Source organism: Pelobates fuscus, chromosome 5 (genome assembly GCF_036172605.1).
Source record: "Pelobates fuscus isolate aPelFus1 chromosome 5, aPelFus1.pri, whole genome shotgun sequence".
Taxonomy (NCBI): Eukaryota; Metazoa; Chordata; class Amphibia; order Anura; family Pelobatidae; genus Pelobates; species Pelobates fuscus.
This window is the reverse complement of record NC_086321.1, coordinates 108,134,118-108,154,526: the sequence shown is the minus strand read 5'-3', so window position 1 is coordinate 108,154,526 and position 20,409 is coordinate 108,134,118. Positions and strand designations below refer to the sequence as shown.

The 20,409-nt window shown below is 45.0% G+C and overlaps 1 protein-coding gene across 1 annotated transcript in view; it reads right to left on the bottom strand.

The window, feature by feature from the left end:
• Positions 1–20,409, bottom strand: part of SNX24 (sorting nexin 24) — a 112,088-nt gene that overhangs the window by 2,704 nt on the left and 88,975 nt on the right. Inside the window, exons 4-6 of the mRNA XM_063456942.1 lie at positions 9,501–9,595; positions 8,376–8,408; positions 7,061–7,125 (exon numbers count right to left, since the gene is read on the bottom strand). Coding sequence (XP_063313012.1) covers positions 7,061–7,125; positions 8,376–8,408; positions 9,501–9,595 — 193 coding nt within the window. The remainder of the gene's footprint in view (positions 1–7,060; positions 7,126–8,375; positions 8,409–9,500; positions 9,596–20,409) is intronic.

Below are 20,409 nucleotides of genomic sequence, written 5' to 3'. Positions count from 1 at the left end.
TACAGTTTACCCTGGGATGGAGCTCAGGTCATCCAGATCCGAGCCCTATTTTGTACATTAACTGGGAACATGTGGGAAACAACAAACTAGTCCTTGGATTAAGCAATAAAGCACACTGCAATTATGTACTGTGCATGCACACGTGGCGTTACAGTATGAGATATGGGAAGTAACAGAAAGATTCATGGCTCCCATACCCATAGAGCTTGGAGACGTGGCATGAAACTGTGCTTCCAAACCTTCTAATTTGTTTCTTATTATTAAATCTTTATTTTTATTGTGCACAAAGATTGACAAACAGCCTTGGCTCGCCACAACAGCAGTGTCAAGGCAAGGGTAATTTTAGTTTGCAGTACAGGTTGTGACATGTGTTAATCAGGCACATTTTAAATTTTGTAGTTGCTAACAATAGTTAGATAACAAACAGCATCAATAACATATATAGAAATTACATATATAGATACTACTTCGCTGAACTGTAAAGTAAGTGCTAGAGTAACTAAGATCTGGCTAATGTTTTGGTCAATTGCTGAAATGCAGTGAAAGACTCTGAAAGCAGGCAAGAAGGTATACATGTTCACTGGTATATGAAAGTCCTACGTTGAATATGCAGTGCTAGTTTGTTTTAAAAATTAAGTGTTTGTTTAGGCTGTAAACCCTCGATTGCATAAATATGTAGCTAATTTGTTTCTTAATGGGTTTTTTGGGAGGAGGGAAATAGGGGTAGGGCTGGCAGGACTGCAGGCACTATAACAACTTCAATAACAAAGTTGTTAAAGTGCCTACAGTGTCTCTTTAAGGATTCCAAATGGAATGGCAATTAATGACTGCTTAGTTGTATGAAGTGCCATTACTATATGAGCAGGGAATTCAGTGTTAACATTTGGTCCTTACAGGGTTAAAAGAGCTTTTGATTAAAAGATATTAAGGGTGCTACTGCAATATTTATTCTGATGGGTTCAGTAACAAGCAATGATACAAACAAAGAAATGCAACTTTGATTATTTTAAACCCTCAAAAGGAGAAATCTGCTTATTTTTCTTCTAACCATTGGTATAGAAAGCCACTATTCAGTGTCGGCTGATGAGCAGCACATGTTAAATCGCAGAAAACCCATCTGTATTTGGCTGCTGTCAGCATCCTTTGCATTATGATTTTAGTTGAAATCATTTTATATATTGTGCCCATTCAGACAAAGCACGCTGTAAATTCACAAAAGTTTATTTGACTTGAAGGTTTTTTGGATCTTCGTTGTCTAGTTTGCATGGGTCCCTGAATTTAGTAGTTTGTGGCACCATAGACTGAGAATTTAATGATGTGACTGATGCCAAGATTACTCTGTACTTCCCTGTAGAGCAAAATGTTCCAGGATTGCATCCAGTGGTGATGGTGTAAATAGAATACAAGTTTGCTCTATACCTAGCAGCATATATTGAGTGCCACTATTAGCCATCACTGTTTTAAACTGTAAAAAAAAAGAAAAAAAAAGCAAAAGAAGACATGGCAAATACTGGAGATTCACTTTAAAAATGTCTGCTTGAAAGACAAGAGGGTATAATAAGGTTAATTTATATATACAGGGAGTGCAGAATTATTAGGCAAGTTGTATTTTTGAGGATTAATTTTATTATTGAACAACAACCATGTTCTCAATGAAAATAGATTGGTGATGGCACTTATGCAGAGGTCAAAATATTGACCGGTGGATTAGTGTCAAAATGCCCTATAATAACTCTCCCGGAAGGGAATAACCCTTAAATGTAATATAGATAAAGAGGAGGAGGTGGGACTGGAGAAAGTCCCTAAGGTGGAGAGTTAAAGTGAAAGATGGGGAGTCCCTACCTTTTAATAATCCTAAGGGGAAACAAAACAGGGAGGGAATAGGACAGGTAAAACAGGGGTTAGGAGTGTGCCAGCAATCAAAGGACAAACAATATCTCAGGTGCCCCCTTAAATGGGAAGGCTACCTGACTATGTCTTTTACTTGAAAAGATCCCCTTAGCCGGAACCCTTGTAGAGGGATCTGAGGTACTAGGAAAAGCTTGCTGCCAGTGGACAGAGGTGCAGAGAAGGGAGAAACCTCTACAGGGGGACACACAGAGGTCCCAATATTAACCTTAGCAGAAATGCTGAGTAGAGAGGACTGACCCTAAGTACCTCGGCACTGTATGGAAGCCACTAGTGCCTACTATAACCAGAGTCCCTTGAATAGCTCCCCCTAACTGGAACCCTTATAGAGGGATCTGAGGTAGTAGGAAAAGCTTGCTGCCAGTAGACAGAGGTACAGAGAAGGGAGAAGCCTCTACAGAGGGACACACAGAGGTCCCAAACTTAACCTTAGCAGGAATGCTGAGTAGAGAGGACTGGCCCTAAATACCTCGGCACTGTATGGAAGCCACTAGTGCCTACTATAACCAGAGTCCCTTGAATAGCTCCCCCTAACTGGAACCCTTATAGAGGGATCTGAGGTAGTAGGAAAAGCTTACTGCCAGTAGACAGAGGTACAGAGAAGGGAGAAGCCTCTACAGAGGGACACACAGAGGTCCCAAACTTAACCTTAGCAGGAATGCTGAGTAGAGAGGACTGGCCCTAAATACCTCGGCACTGTATGGAAGCCACTAGTGCCTACTATAACCAGAGTCCCTGCCTGTCCTAATAGCTTAAAAATAAATTAAATTAAATCAAATCCATTAGTGCTACCAAAAAAGTGCTAGTAAATAGATAAATAAAGAAAGAAGTCTAGCTCGACGCGCGATTCAGCACGCCGTCGTCAGGAGCAATGAACTGTTTGGGTTCCCAGTAATGGTTTAAATACCTCTCTATGTAATCGTTCTGTAAGTGTTGCCGGCTGTGTGTACCACGTTGTCCGCCGTGCTTCCTCGGAGCTCATTGGTCTATCCCTGTTGCTAGTACCTCCTCTCGATATTGATTGGTCTGACTCATTGCCGGTCCCTCCTCTTGCTAGCCGCGTCATCTGACGCGGTTCTAGTCATACGGGGGGGGGGTTTGTGTGGAGCTTCAATTCATTAGTGCTCAGCCCGTCTGTCACATCTCTGACACGCCCTGTTAGCGGTTGCGTCATATGACGCGGTACCCGACATGGCCAGTGGGATGTGATGATGGGGCATGGGCAAAGCCCATATGTGGGGGAGATGAAGGAGTAAATTAACCCCTACAGCATAAAACTGGAAGCTAAATGATTTTATGTTGTAGTCAGTATATACAATATATGAGAGGTACTAGGTATGTCACAATGATTGTGACATAACTGGTTATGGTGCTGAATGCATCCGTCAGATAAAGCACCAGAGTAATTGATTATAAGTTCTATAGATCATCTATAGAGCTGGAACAAAAATAGGTTACCTGTTAGATGGTAACAGAGGTAAAGCCATAAAGGGGAAGGCATATAGTTTCTTAGGGGAAATATGTACAGAGTATACATGTGATGTGTATATTTACAGTGACGAATTTGTGTCCAACAACAGGACTGGTGGGAATCACCATCATTTAAACCATCCAAAATGAGAGGAGGATAGAGATAGGTAAGGTAATTAAAGGAAGGCTGAAAAGGAGAAGCCCTCATTCAGACCTGCGGGGGAGAGGGTTTTGAGTTTATAAATCCAATAGGATTCGCGTTGTCTTAGTTTCATATCCCAATTCCCCTTCCGTTGAGTCTGTGGGATGTGTTCAATCCCTATGAATTTTAACTTATTTGCTGAGTTCTGATGATGGATTTTCAAGTGACGTGAGATTGGAGTTTCCAGGGGTCTTCTGACTGAGTTGACATGTTCTCTGATTCTTAGTTTAAAGGGTCTGAACGTTTTACCCACGTATTTCATACCGCATGAACAGGTGAGTAGGTAGATTACCCCCTCTGTCCTGCAGTTGAAAAATGAACGTACGGGGAAAGTTTCCTTGTTGTTACTATCTGTAAAGTTCTTAGACTTTAAATTAATGAATTGGCATGCACTACAGTGTCCACATCTGTACGACCCCTTTGGTAGGTAGTTATTCACTCCTCTTTTCAGGGGGGCAAGATGGCTCTTTACCAAAGTATCACGTAGATTTTTTCCCCTGCGTGCCGTCACAGAGGGAAAAGTGGTGACTACCTGTTTAATTTGAGGGTCAGAAGTCAGGATGGGCCAGTACCGCTTCAGGGTGCTCATCATGAAGTCCCATCCTGCATCATATGTGGCGATGCAGCGGATCAGTTTTTGATCTTGACCTTGTATCTTATTATCAGTCAAAAGAGACTCACGTTCGGTGCTGATTGCTCAGCTATAGGCTCTACGTAAGACCCTATTGGGGTAACCCTTGTCCTTAAAGGCACGTCTGAGTTCCCATGCTTTGATTTTAAAATCGTCCACAGAAGAGCAGTTGCGTCTTAATCTTAGGTATTGCCCTATTGGTATGCCAGCTTTAAGAGGGCGAGGGTGGTGGCTATGCCAGTTCAAAAGGCTATTGGTGGCTGTTTGCTTTTTGAAGAGGGTTGTTGCAATGCCCCCTTCGGAAATAGCTATGGTTATGTCCAGAAAATTAAGTAGTTTACCCCCTATCTCGCTGGTGAATTTAAGATTGAGATCATTTCTGTTTAGAAGGTTTACAAAAGTTTTGAAGTCTTGTGCAGTGCCGGTCCAAATAATAAGCACGTCATCTATGTAGCGTTTCCAACAAAAGACCATTGCCATGAAGTGGCTCAAATGTGGAGCAGAACTGATGTGGTTTTTCCAGGTGCCCAAGTAGAGATTTGCATACGACGGGGCACAAGATGTACCCATCGCAGTCCCCCTAATTTGTTGAAAGACTACGCCATTGAAGAGAAAAATATTCTTAGTAAGGATTGTTCTAAGTATATTAGAGATGAGTTCAATATATGCAGACGGGGATTGTAGTTCTTGTTCCAGGATGGTTCTAATGTTATTAATTCCCTGTGTGTGGGGTATAGAACTATATAGTGACTCTACATCCAGACTGCATAGTAGTGCCTGGTCTGGTATGGAGATGTCCTTAAGGAAACTGAGCATTTGTTTTGTGTCCCTTATATACGATGGCAACTTGGAGACAATAGGTGACAAAATCTTATCCAGAAAAATGCTAAGATTCTGGGTCAAATTGCCACATCCAGATACGATCGGTCTACCCGACGGGTTGTCTAGGGATTTATGGACCTTAGGTAGACTGTAAAAGGTTGATAGTATGGGTTGTCTCACTAGCATGACTTCAAATTCATTTTTGGTAATTAGGTTATCAGTTAGGGCCTGATTCAACATAGTTTTAATTTCGGCAAGAAATTGAGTTGTAGGGTCGTGTTTTAATACTTGGTAGGTTTCCCTATCGTCTAATAATTTCTGTACCATCTGTATGTAGTTAGAGTGATCCATAAGGACCACATTACCGCCCTTGTCTGATGGTTTGATCACCAATTGGTCATTCTCTTTGAGTTCTTTTAGTGCTACTTTTTCTGTCCTAGTAAGGTTGCCAAGAGATTCAATGCACATGGTCCCTAGTTCAGCTTCTTCAATTGCCCTACACACCATTTCCAAAAAGACCGCAATATTCTTGTAGTCTTTTATATGAGGTGTAAAGCGACTCTTGGGTGCAAGGTGAGTGATTGAGATATCACTGACATCGGAGTTATTAGAGTCAAGAAGTTCGACTAAAGTATCCAGGCAATCCATATCTTTGATTGTCAGGCCTAGGCTGGATGCTTTAAGTTCTTTTTTATGTGTATGATATTTGTGTAGGGCTAGTTTTCGAGCGAACAAATGCAGGTCTTTTGTCCAAATGAATTTATTAAAGACAGGTGTAGGTACAAAAGACAAGCCTTTTGAGAGGGTTTTTCGTTGTATGTCAGATAATATAAATGAGGACAGATTAATTATCCTTAAGTCATTGGTTATTGGCGTCGTTGTCTCCGCTGACCCTTGCCTCTCAGTGCTTGTCTTGTTCTGGGACGTTGGAGTTCGTCTGCCTGTCTTAGGCCTAAAAAATCGACACCCTTCCTTAGTATGCTTTTTGGCTCAATTGGTAACACATACAAATCAGCCAACACACAAACACACCACTCACAGAAACCAAGCCCTGTGTTGGCACTCTACCTACCTACTTGCAATATTACGTAAGCATTGTGTTTCCAGCAAAGCTTTACATGTATATGAAATCTGGCGACTCAGATGTGTGAAAAGCATGTTTCCCATAATGATGGCATATGTGGGTCACTGAAATTAGCCATCATTACAATTGTGCTTATTCTCTAGTTACAGCAGAGAAAAGTTGGAACTGACAAATTAAACAGAGGATATGCTAAATGAAAAAAAATGTTATGCTACAATAATTGGTAAATCAGGACATAATACTTAAAAATCAAATATTTCTAAGTTGTAGCTTCAAATGACACTGCTGGGTAAAGCAGTTGCAACTCGCTAAATTTTCACGCTCCGCTGTTTTGACTTAAAATGTCCAATTCTCAAATTCTTGAATTACCTGTAAAATATGTTTTCAATTACCTATTTATATTTAGGTGTGAATGAATCACTTCACTTACCTCCAGAATACACAGCTCTTGGTACATAAATGTATACAGTTTAATACTCGTTTAGTTTTGCCATCAAACTGTGTTAACTCTTTGTATTAACCGTTTCTATGAGCAGAGAGATGAGCAATATACTAAACAGTGTGATTTAGTAAATAGTTTATCATTTAGGGTATTAAGGTTTAGTGTCATACCTAACAGCATCAACTAAATAATAAAGGATAATGCATGTATTTATGATATGCAGAATAAACCCACTATCCATACAGCAGTTAAAACCCAGGATGCAAGCTAATGCAATTAAAATAAGTAGGAAATCACCAAACAATAACTGCAATATGGCATCTAATACCATTGAGTGTTATTTAATAACATAAAGCTGCTTTGCTGCAGCAGCAGCTGTTTGAGAGGTGACAGTATTTGGTGAAATGTCTCCATTTGTTAGGCCGATGAAAGCAGTAATGTGGTTTTGTGGCACAGGGTCAGATGAGTAAAGCGCTGTTAACAGATGACAGGTTTGATTACCGTTGGCTGCAGGCAAGACATATGGATCCCTTAGGAAAAGAAGCACAGGCTGGTGGGACAGTTTGCTGAAAAAGGTCAAAAAACACAAATGTCAGCATCAAAAACGGTAACAAGAAAATTCAACAAACTAGTTTCAGCAAGGTGATAAGCAGAGGCTGCGCTGTAGTGAAAATCACTCAGCAAAGCAAATTTTCCAAATCGTAAAAAAAAAAAAAAAAAAAAAAAGGGGGTTTCTCCCTAAACACATAAGAAATTGCAGAGGATGGGTGGCTTGGAATTTTGAGCTAGTATATAAAATGTACAAAGTACACATATACTACTTATAGAGTCTGAGCAGATCTTTAAAGGACCACTCTAGGCACCCAGACCACTTCAGCTTAATGAAGTGGTCTGGGTGCCAGGTCCCTCTAGGATTAACCCTTTTTTTTTCATAAACATAGCAGTTTCAGAGAAACAGCTATGTTTATAAATGGGTTAATCCAGCCTCCAAATCCTCTAGTGGCTGTCTCATTGACAGCCGCTAGAGGCGCTTGCGTGATTCTCGCTGTGAAAATCACAGTGAGAGCACGCAAGCGTCCATAGGAAAGCATTGTAAATGCTTTCCTATGAGACCGGCTGAATGCGCGCGCAGCTCTTGCCGCGCGTGCGCATTCAGCCGAAAGGGAGGATCGGAGGCGGAGAGGAGGAAGAGAGCTCTCTGCCCGGCGCTGGTATAAAGGTTAGTTTTAACCCTTTACTCTCCATCCAGCCCGGTGGGAAGGGGATCCCTGAGGGTGGGGGCACCCTCAGGGCACTATAGTGCAAGGAAAACTAGTATGTTTTCCTGGCACTATAGTGGTCCTTTAAGTATTTTATATTGAGGTCAAATTAGGTGGCAAAGAAAAACATCAACAGTGGCAACTGAGGGCACATATCTTTACCATTCAGAGACATGTACATAGTTGTCACAATGTCAGAAAATATGAAAAAAAGCATCACGGGCATATATCATACATAAAGATTTGTTGTCATGTTAACAGTGCAATCATTAACTACAGAGCAGACAGAAAGCAAGTATTATCCCCTGCTGAAAATACATACAATAATATCTTTATAAAGAGCCCTTTTGGGTGCCCTTAACACTCTCCGCTCCTGTGCGTCCATCTCGTCTTGTTGCTTATATTTGTCTGTTAGTCCACCTATAGTACAGCACTGCAGAGCTTGTTAGTGCTCTATAAATAGTAATATTAAACTAAAGCATGTATGGGTGTTCAAAAATACAGAGAGCAAGAAATAAAAAGGTAAAAGGAGGAGTATATATATATATTAAGCCTACCTAGTTTCTTCTGAGTCAATGTCATCAATGGAGCTGGAAAAAAAAAAAAAGAATAATACATGAATTAATCTATTTCTGGAAAACATCAACAGTCCGGTTCAAAATTAACCCCTTAATCCCCAAAAACAGTGTTTTAATAAAATACATACCGTCATTTCACATCAGTGGCTTACATACTATAGGTTCAGACAAGGGATATTGACATTAGCTGCCAAAAAAATGCTTGTTCCAGGCTGCTAATAATGCTGCCGGAGGTGGAGTTACACCTCCAGCAATAAACATATCTCTGTATATGCATTTCAAACTGAAACCATGCACATAGACTCAGAGCACCATAACCACTTTAAAGCACTGAACCTTTTTTTTTTTTTTTTTAAACTGTATGTGTCAAAACTATGAAAAATTGTCAAATGCTTCACATACAGGCATTTGTAAAGAACCTGATGGCATGTAACATTTAATTCTTGCATTTTGGCATACAATAATTACAGTTACACCAAGCATTTTTTCTATGCACAACAGTATTTGAAGCCTGCCAAGAATCCCCACTTACTGTACTGTGGTCAGGGCCCCCTCCATCCTTGGCTACTGGAATGTACATTAGATAATATGTAATAATTCTAGGTATTAGTTTGTCATTAAAATCTAACTGCAGTACTTGTAGTATACAATGATAGAGGGGCAGCTACAAATATATTCTATTTACATACCTCCCAATTGTTCTTATTTAGGAGGGCCAGTTCCTATTTTGGGTCTAAACTCCTCTGTCCCTCTTTCCTATCTTAATCCCCCTCTCTTGCAGGAGCTCAGTATTCTTGGTGTCAGAATTTATACCAGAGTTCCAGAGTTCAGAGTAATGTTTATTTAAGCCACTTTATATGTTTAGAAAACAAACAATAACAACAAAATACACTTTTAAATTAAATTTTAGCTGCATAAAATGGTATTCGTAGGACACTTTCTCAGTACAGCCCAGCTCCTGGCCACACCCCTAAAATTTTAAAATGTCCATATTTGTTCATTTGGAATGTTGGGGGGTGGGGGGAGGGTAATGTATTTAGCATTCAGTTTCATGTTGCCTAAGTTATGAATAAGCACAAAACAAACAAGAAAATTACACCTTACCCACAACTCTCTGCTTTCGGTAGTGATGGCATATGGCGAACATTGAGGAAATCTAGAAATATTTTTGGTAGTTCTTCATTTTCAAAAATCACTGTCTGAAATTAAAAATTGTATGTATTAAAACCAAATCATAATACACAGTGATATGTATGTATGTATGCATGTACTGTATATATATAAATAAAATAATAAATCTAGACAAATACACACAAAATGTGTGTGGATTAGAGGTGTTGCTAGGTGACACTTCAACCCAAGTGTACGTTGTATGGCCTCTACTGCATATACTGACTAGCCCCTCCTAAACCGAGAAATATACAATGTTGTAACTCCAACTATAAATACATATTGTGACAAAATAATATAAAATCACACAATGACAAAATTCTGAGTATAACATTGACCTATATTTATAAACACCATACCTGCCATAATAGCACAAACCATGCTGTATTAATCGTTTAACTTTCACTACATTGAAACTCTGCACCCACAGCAATATAATTAAGTAGAAGGTTCATTGTCACAATTGGCATTATTTCTCTCTCAGAATTACAGGGGACTCCAGGCTAACAACGAAATGGTGTCATAATTTTACTACAGGCTTTTGAGGACCCCACTCGGGGTCAACCAATGTAACCCTGACCCTAGCAATACCCCTAGACGGTGGATAGATCTTGAATTTGATGTATTCTTTATGTATATTTCCCCTCTTTGTCCCAGGCCACTCGCCCCTTCCTATTCCATGAGCGGATGTCTTCGTTACTTGTATTTTCTATATGCAGATAAAGGCTGAAATCAGACTGACCTGAAGGCAATCTAAGTCATGGGTACAGTCTAGATTTGACTGCAAAATGCTCCAAAACCACCCTTTAATAAGTTTTTAATTTGCTTGTCAACATTTCTGCAAAAAGAATATACAATTATTCGTAAATATATAGAATGCCAGGCATACATTTATTTTGTGCCACAGAGATGTCTGTACTCTCCTACAAAATGTAACTTTTTCTTCTTTTTCAAAAGCAGCTCATTCCTACAATGATTTTTTTTTTTTTTTTTTTTTTTTTTTTTACTGTGGTTGGGGAGTAAGAAACATACCTGTCTTTGTATATTAAATTCACCTGCATATACTAAGTTTTGCAGTTTAAAGTATCTTTTGAATATGAGCAACTTGTAATTATTGTTACAATAACTCAAGTGAGTGCTGGGATGATGTGCATGGTCTTTAATAGATAATGCGTAAAATAAAAAGCCTAAGGTGAATGTAATTTAAAACAACCACCAGTTTCGTTTTATTATGAACCTTTATCTCAAATTCCTATTTAAGCCAAAAGAAAACAAAATGTTCAGTTTCAATGTCCATTGCTATTTCATTACTCAGCTCTGAGGGAACCCAATCCATCATTATGCGGAGAAAGAGGAAATCTCCTGTGGGTTTAGAGACTTACTTTGGTTTTATTAATGCAAGATTTAGGAAATGTTAACAATGTGAGTTGTTTGTCTAAGTTGACAGATCAGCTTACTGGCCACTTCTATAGTATATTTAAAAATGACATAGGACAGGACACGGGTTTAATGCAGAGTTCTGGTATTCCTCCACAGTTATCAGGAACACAAATTTAGGGAATAAGTGATACAACGAAATTGCTAATATACAGGTAAATAATAGGGAGAAGTGAATCTCTACTTTGATGCTCAGAATGGAGAAATTAAAGGAGCACTATAGTCGCAGGGACACCAACTAATTTTCCTGGCACTATAGGGTTATTAGGTTCCCCCCCACCCTCAGGGCCCCCGTCCCGCTGGGCTGAATGGGTTAAAACCCCTTCAGCCACTTACCTTTCTCCAGCGCCGGGCTCCCTCTGTGCTGGGGAACTCTCCACCACCTGCAGACGTCAGATGCAAATGCGCAGCAAGAGCCATGCACGCATTCAAACAGCCCACATGAAAGCATTACTCAATGCTTTCCTACGGACGGCCAGCATCTTCTCACTGTGATTTTCACAGTGAGAATCGCGGAAGCGCCTCTAGCGGCTGTCAGTGAGACAGGCACTAGATGCTGGATTAACCCTCAGTGAAACACATTGAGCTGAAGTGGTCTGGGTGCCTATAGTGGTCCTTTAATTGGAGGTTGTGTCAACTATTTAAAAATATATGTGACATGGAAGTAGGTTAAACAAAATTAGTTGATTTAATCTAAATTAATTAAAAACATAAAACAAAAAAATAAATAAATCTGTTTTTTCAGCCAACCTCATAGTCTGACTGATTTAGTAAAAATGTCCAGTTAGATATATATGTGTTACAAATACTGGTTGAGAGGGAAAATAAAACAAATAGAAATGTGATGTACTACTTCATACAGAGACTGAATGGTTCTGGGATGGAATGATGAAGAGGAGAAACAGGAATGTAACTCTGCAGTTTGACCTACAAAAGATTAGAATAGTGTGTAGGGAATGTAATCAAGAGGAGGTAGACTACAGCGCAGGTGTATTGGACCATGTGTGATGTATATTAAATCTATTTTCATCGGATATAAAAACAAAACTAAAAGTAATGGATTAAATAGCTACTTATATGATGTAGAGATCATACTACCCTCTACAGATCTTAATCTAAGGTGGGGGGTGTTACATACATCACTCAATGGCACACATAGTTTGAAACAATATATTCTGAGCCTATTGTGTAGGCATGCAGAAAAAAAAAGGAGTAACTTTATCAACATACCTCGAACATAATCATTCCGTGAAAGAGAAGAAAACATTTTCTACATTAAGTGCTCCACGTTTAAAGTCATATTATTTGTTATTCTAAATTCCACTGTGCCCCATGGATTTTTCCAACCTAATCATTCTCACAAAACTGTGCTCCCAATGGACACCAATGATTGGATGAACATGTTCTATCTTTGACATCCCAAGCTCTTAATTGTCAGGTATCTCTTCTTCTTCTTCAGTGGCTGAAATACAGTCACAAAATAACAGAGGGACTTGTTCTGGTTTAACCTTAGCAAGCTGCCATCACGCTGTGGAAAACCATGTTAAAATATCACAGGATCGCGCTGTACTGCAGAGGAAGACGTGTAAAGATTGTAATGATTTCCCTTGAGTTTGCTTTTTAGAAAATTGTCACTGGAGCCAGCAGAAACTGTGACACATTTTCAGAAGGGAAGTCGGGATATCGAACCATGGCATTCTAGTTAGGGCCAAATCTACTCATCAGCCAATTATAACGATAACCAAGCATCTTACTGAAAACTTCAACAAGACCACTAAGGCTAACCTTTGGAGATTTCTGAACAAGGTTTCCATAGAGCAAGGATATGTATGTATCATCAAGAATGAAACATTTCTTCCCACTTAGTCTTCGTAAAGTTGTTCGTGAAATGTACACTAGACATTGGAAAGTTTTAAAAGAGAGGGCACGTCGCTAGTGTCTATTGTAGCTACTGTTTATTGGACTGCACCCATCTGTGGGAGAGAAAAGCATTTGTTCCATCTGCACAAAGACTGCGATATCTTGGGAAGGTTGTAATCTATTATTGGATGGGTGGGAATAAAACCAATAATACTGGCATTTCTATTTAATAATATAGCTCAGCAATCAGTGAAAAAAAATAAAAAATTACTGTTGAGAAGGGAAAAAATTACACTAAAAACAAGCTAACATTTGATTAGCGGTTGCAAGTTTCCAATTCCAAGATTTTTTTTTAAATACTGGATTTACTGATGCCCTATAAAATAAAGATATATTTATATATCTGCACAGCTGCATTCAGCTGTATCCTGAAACTGAGCACCTCCATCTTGGCTGCCAGTCGATCACGATTATAAAGTCTACGATTTTGCCATTAGTGAAGAACAAAACGTCAACCAGCATAGAAGCCTCCCCATAAGTAGCACATGTATCTTCATAGAGGCAGCGATAATCAATGGTTAGATAGAACACCGTACGTGGAAAAAGAAAAAAAAAATATTCTCCTTTTTCAATGCCATGCGTTTCCTGACTATGCCTGAACTGGATTGTTTGCACAGGCTGCTCACTGTTTAATAGACATGCCCCTACTCGCGGTATAGCGAGTTGGTGCAGATTATTTACTAATACCAAGTAATCTTTCCTTAGTAGTAGTAAATTTGGCTCAAAGACCAATTTAGGGGGGGCGTGGCCTGGACACCGAGAGGAATGGCAGCATAGTCAGTGAGCTCCCCGCAGGCCCTGCACTAAAACCTCGCTGAACAACGTGTCGAGCGCAAAAATGGGGAAATCACACAGAGCAACGAATGCCGCCAAGCCCGCCGACACCCCGAGAGGGTCCCCGGCCCCGTCCATAAGGCACTACCTTACTACCCCGGCGGACCTCGCTTCACAGGCCTCCAACGATTCCGAGGCCGCGGACCTCACCCAGACGCCTGCCTGGGGAGGGGAGCCGACCCCACAAGGAGCTCCAACGATGCCCCCGGACTGGATGCGGATGATTAGCAATCTGCCGACAAAGGCGGACCTGAAAGAGGCAAACCATGCTCTACAGCGTTCCATCACGGAAGAGTTGCACGCCATGCGGGAGGACCTACAAGGCCTCAACCAGAGAGTCTCGCAACTGGAGGCCGACTCCGACCACGTGCAGTCGGTTCAAGCGTCGACCTCGGACGCCGTTGCCAAACAGGCACAACAGCTTAGACAGATGGCCCATCACATCGAAGACCTCGATAATAGAGGCAGAAGACAGAACATTAGAGTCCGGGGCGTCCCTGAGAGCACCGCAAACCCGGAACCGATCCAAGAGACCCTGACAAGTATCTTTAACCAAATACTTGGAAGGCCTGAGGCCTCTATGATAGAATTCGTGAGGGCGCACAGGGCTCTCCGCCCCAGGGGGACACCGGAGGACCCCCCTAGAGACATTATATGCTGCCTAGCTCACTATCCATTAAAAGAGGAGATTCTACTACGAGCCAGGGAGATGGACCGAATATCATGGAATGGGACACTGATCCAACTGTTTCCAGACCTCTCCCCAGCGACGCTGGCCTACCGCAGGGCCATGCGCCCACTCACGAAGATCCTGCAATCCAACAGACATCGCTATCGCTGGACTTTCCCGACCGGCCTGCAAGTTTTCTCGCCGACAGGCCCTTTCCTGGTGCGAGAGGCGGGGGATTTGCCTGAGCTGATCCGAGAGCTACAACTCCCACCACTACAGATGTCATGGCCAGATCCGCTGGCCTTCTACCTGCCAGCCCCTGCGGCCCAGCTACCTCAGAGACAACAGAGACAGCGGAGGGGCAGACAGCAGGCGATGCGCCCTTCCGGGGCCTCTGCATAGCCCACAAGGTATGCCGCCCGGGTCCCATGGGGGCCCGGGTCCCTCCCCTACCCCCGCATAGCAATCCACCTTGCCCAGATGCTGACACCCACTGAGGCCCGGCCGGTGGGCCCCGGGCTGCCCGAGATACTTTCCGAGACACTCCCGAAGCTTAGACGTAGCACCCGGTCCGGCCTGGCCTGCCGTGTCCCCACCCTGCCCCACTGAACTGACACTGTTGGCCTACGCCGCACACCGGTACCCGACCAGTAGACCCTAAGCTACCCACAGTATTACTGGGACACCCCTGATGTGGGGACGGTGGGCCTGGCCCGTCCTTTCCATGCTTCGTCCCCCCGGGCGGACACCACTGGCTTATCTCGCCCGACAGTAACCGGCCCCCTGAACTACCTGCACCGACCCGCAGTGCCCACTGATACCCGGCCATTGGACTGTATGTCGTCCGGGGTACCTAGATGACCCCTCCGGGTGTTAGGACGGAAAGTCCGGTCTGGCCCGGCCTGCCCTTGCCCTACTTTGACCCCCTTAACTATCGCTGAAAGCGGACTACCGCAGCCCCATTTTACCTTTTGGGGGCCGGCCCTGACCAGACCCGCAGAGGGTCGCAGAGACCAAACACCACAGTTCAGGCTCCTCCGGCCGATCGGGACAGGGGACCACAAAACCGCTTGGGGGGGGATGCGGGCTGGGGGGGGGGGGGGGGCCGCTGTGATGCACGATGATGTTCGGGGGTCTGTGCCCCTGGCCGGGCCGGGGGGTCCCCCGCCTTGGCGCGTGACGACCCGTACAGGAGAGCGCGCCTGGGGGGGGGGGCTGCCCGGCCGGGCCCGGGGGGGGGGGGTCCGGGCCCCCGGGGAGAGTAAAAATGTTGGTCATGTAAGACTGATTGTTGGATAATGATTTTTGATGCAGGGGGGCCTGCCGGGGTGGGGGTGGGGTGGGCCGGATGGAGAGAGGAGAGATGTCCGGGGGCCTGTGCCGCCGGCCGGGTCGGGGGTCTCCCGCCCTGGCGCGTGATGACCCACGTGGGTGAGCGCGCCCGGGCTCCCGGGGGGGGGTGAGGCTGACGGCCTCGAAAGGCTAACACTTGCCGTGGGGGGACATGTCAAGATTGCCAAAAATGGGGGAGGGGAGGGTATCTCTAACTTTCTCTGTTAACTTGTTTCACTTATTATGTTAGGCGGGTTTAATGTTAATGTTGATGTTAATGTTAAACGATTACTGTGATTGCTCCCGCACAGACTACACTCCCACTCACTGGAGACTCGACACGCGACGAAGACACATGGCCTAGGGCCAGACTTTAGACAGCGAGGTTTCGACAAGCCACTATGATGCATAACGAGCCGACAGGGGACGACATGGGAAATATATCCCAGGACTTAAGGGACTAGACCCACAACAGTCTACACACTCACTGGTGCTGTCACGAGACTCGTGACCTCCCCCGACCCCGACAGGAGGGGGCAACCGACACCGGGAAGGGGGCAGCCTCACACCCCTGGTGGGTGGGCGCCCAGCCCTACCCGGGCAACCCGTATCCTAGACAGCGCTCAGACGGGCGCTGGTTCACTACCGACAGTTTACCTTCCCCTACCTCCCCCCTCCCCTTTTTTTCCCTAGACTACCCCCCTCCCCCAGACCGTCACCCTGGGGTCCCCCAAAGGCCCCAACGGGGCTGTTCGCCAAGCAAACCTCAACATCACCACTATAAACCCGAGAAACGCTCGGGCGCACTCAGGGACTTTCACAAATCCAATATAGATGTGGCCTATATACAGGAAACACATTTCAAGGAAGGGTCGCGGCCCAAACTGACCAACCATAGATACACCATGGGCTACTATAGCGACTACAAGGACAGCAAATCGAGAGGGGTGGCCATACTGATCCACAAACGGATACCGTTCCGTGAAAAAGTGGTTCTGACTGACCCAGACGGGAGGTATCTGTTCCTGAAGGGCACCATCGCCGAGACCACATATACATTCGCAAACATTTACGCCCCTAACCAAAGACACTACGCATTCCTCCGCCGCACAATACGCAAACTGCAATCTTTCACGGAGGGCGTGCTGATTCTGGGAGGTGACTTTAACCTGACACTAGACCCTGAGTGGGACTCGTCCTCTGGACTATCCAAGGTCCCGAAACAACACATGACGCACATAAAGGCCCTACTAAAGCGCTCACAGCTGATTGACTGCTGGAGGGCACATCACCCGGACGAGAGGAATTACACATTCCTGTCCCAGCCACACAATACATACTCGCGCCTGGACTACTTCTTCATGACACACCATCACCAGGCCCTGGTGGGGGGTACGGAGGTGGGCACGGCGACGTGGTCTGACCATGCGCCGGTGTCCCTCACTCTCTCCTCCCCACTATACAGGCCGAGGGTGACGAAATGGAGACTAAATGACTATCTAATTTCCCTACCCGACATACGGACAGAAATCGACGAGATCCTACAGGAGTACTTTGCGAATAACACCCCGGACCAAACATCGCCCACATACATATGGGAGGCACACAAATGCGTGATTAGGGACCACTTCATGCGCAAGGGGTCGTTACTTAAGAAACAGAGAGAGGCGCGGATGACAACACTGATACACGACATACAAGCAGCTGACGAACGCAATAAACGGGACAACCTCCCCGCACACCAAACCACTATACTTCAGCTCAGAAGGGAACTGTCCACACTCCTGACTGCCACCCACCACAGAGAAGCCGCCAGACAAAAAGCATTCTTCGAGACACATAGTAACAAAAGTGGTACACTGCTGGCGAGAATGCTGGCCAAACGCAGACAGCTGACATATATAGATAAAATTAAAGACAAGAAGGGAATAACACACCGCCTCCCCACTGACTTACACAGGATCATACGCTCCTACTACACAGACCTCTACTCCCTACCGAACCCACAAGACACACACTCCCGAGCCAACCTCACGACCCGGATAACTGAATTCCTACGCTCGAACACACACACCAAACTAGACCAGGACATCGCAGACACCCTAGACGAGCCCATCGCTGTAGAAGAAATAGCGAGGGCAGTCAAGGCCTCTAAACTGGGCAAAAGCCCGGGACCCGACGGCCTCCCTTTACGGTACTACAAATGCTTTGCTGGGTCCCTATATGCACCAATGCTATCCTCTTTTAACGCAATCCGGGAGGGACACCACCTGCCCCCGCAATCCCTACGAGCGCACATCACACCTCATCCCGAAGGAAGGGAAGGATGGCGACTACTGCCATAATTATAGACCCATCTCCCTTATAAACAGTGACGCGAAGCTCCTGGCGAAAATCCTGGCGACCCGCCTGCAGCCACATGTGCCCACCCTGGTCCACCCGGACCAGGTGGGGTTCGTGATGGGGCGGGAAGCCAGAGACAACACGGCCCGGGCACTGTCAATAGCCCACGGGGAGACAGGGGGAGCCGGGGGCCTTCTCCTGCTATCTACGGACGCGGAGAAGGCCTTCGACAGGATAGGATGGCCCTATCTGTTCCAGGCGCTTACACACCTCGGAATGGGAACTTATATGCGAAGCTGGATCGAGGCATTGTATAGGCAACCCACAGCCCAAATACTTGTAAATGGGGTCCCCACGGAAGACGTCGCGATACAGAACGGTACCAGGCAAGGCTGCCCCCTATCCCCAATCCTTTTCGTCCTGGCACTAGAACCTTTCCTACAAGCGATTAGGACTAACCGAGACATCACAGGGCTGACCAAGGGCACCACACAACACAAGGTCGCGGCATACGCCGACGACCTTCTCTTCTTTGTCACTAAACCTGAACTCACCCTCCCAAACATCATTAAAGCCTTCCGTGACTACGGAGAAATCTCAAATATGAAAATTAATTTTTCTAAAATCGTATATCCTTAACATATCCATACCCCAACAACGAGAAGCACATCTCCGCACGAGTTTCTCGTTCCAATGGGCAGACTCTAGAATTAGGTACCTGGGCATCTGGCTTACGAGAAACGACACGGACCTCTTCACAGCAAATTTCACCCAAATGCTGGCCGTACTCAAGAGAGATGCCGGGGAATGGTCATACCCCCACATCTCCTGGTTCGGCCGGGTCCAGGTTATTAAGATGAATTTTCTGCCAAGACTATTATACTTGATGCAGACAATCCCTGTACGTATCCCCAGAACATTTTTCGCGGCCCTACACAAGACTATGAGAGAATACGTATGGAACGGGAAGAAGTCTAGGTTAAAATTCTCTCAACTCACACAACCCAGGGATAAGGGTGGCATGGCACTACCAGACTTCCACCTATATTACACAGCTTGCCATCTTCTCAGGATAGTGGAATGGTCAAAACCAAACGTCCACAAACAATGGAAGTTGGTGGACGAGGCAGACCTACAGATCCCCATAGCACTGGCCCCCTGGCTGCCTAGAGGGAGGAGGGACGGGACACCCATATACGTGCGGAACACACTACAAGTCTGGCACAACATAGCCGACAAAACAGGCCTGACCCCCTACCCGTCTCCCCTACTCCCCTTGACACATAACTCAGACTTCCCACCAGGACTTGCACCTCTAACCCTCAGATGCATCCTCCCGGACCGACTGCCTAGGCTACACCACATCCAATCACCGGCGGGACGAAAGACCCTTAGGGATCTCACAGACGGGCAACCTCCGTCCTTCTTACAGACGTTTACGTACGCGCAACTGACAAGCTACCTTCAGACCCTACCCCAGGGTAGGGCACTACGGCGCCCCCCTACGGAATTCGAGCAGCTATGCCTCGATCCGGAACCGCTCCCGCACGGGATATCTAAACTGTACGACCTACTACAGAGACAGATCCCAACAGAAACTCCTCGGTTTAAAGGGAAATGGGAAACAGCTCTGAACCTCAAACTGAATGATGGGGAATGGGACAAAATATGCACACTGACGCATCACTGTGCGGTCTTCAGTAGATACCAAGAGAGCGCATACAAGTTGCTTACACAATGGTATCGCACCCCGGACACCCTACATGACATGTACCCGGAACACGCCGCACACTGCTGGCGCTGCGGGACAGAGACGGGGACACACCTACACATTTGGTGGTCATGCGAGAAGATACAACCCTTCTGGCAGGGAATATATAAAATAATCCAGAAATTTACAGACAACCCTCCGCCCTTTAAACCAGCAGCCATGCTCCTCCACCACAACACGGTACCTAGCAACACTTACAAACGATCAATGACCATAAGAATACTAAACATTGCCAAACAACTTATCCCCCTACACTGGAGAGACAAGGAGCCACCTACCCTTAGGGAATGGTTTGCAAAAATGGAGGACCTCAGGGTGACGGAGGACTTATACCTGAAGGCCACGGATAGGACACAGAGATACCTAGACACGTGGACGCATTGGATCCTGACAACCTCAAAGGATGAATTCCTAGACACACTAGGGGGACCCCGACAGAACCAAGGTCCCCAGACATCCTCGACGACAGACTAGGCCGTGCATACTCGCACTAGGAATTCATATTCAACCACCAGCCCCCGACAGCAGATCTGGGA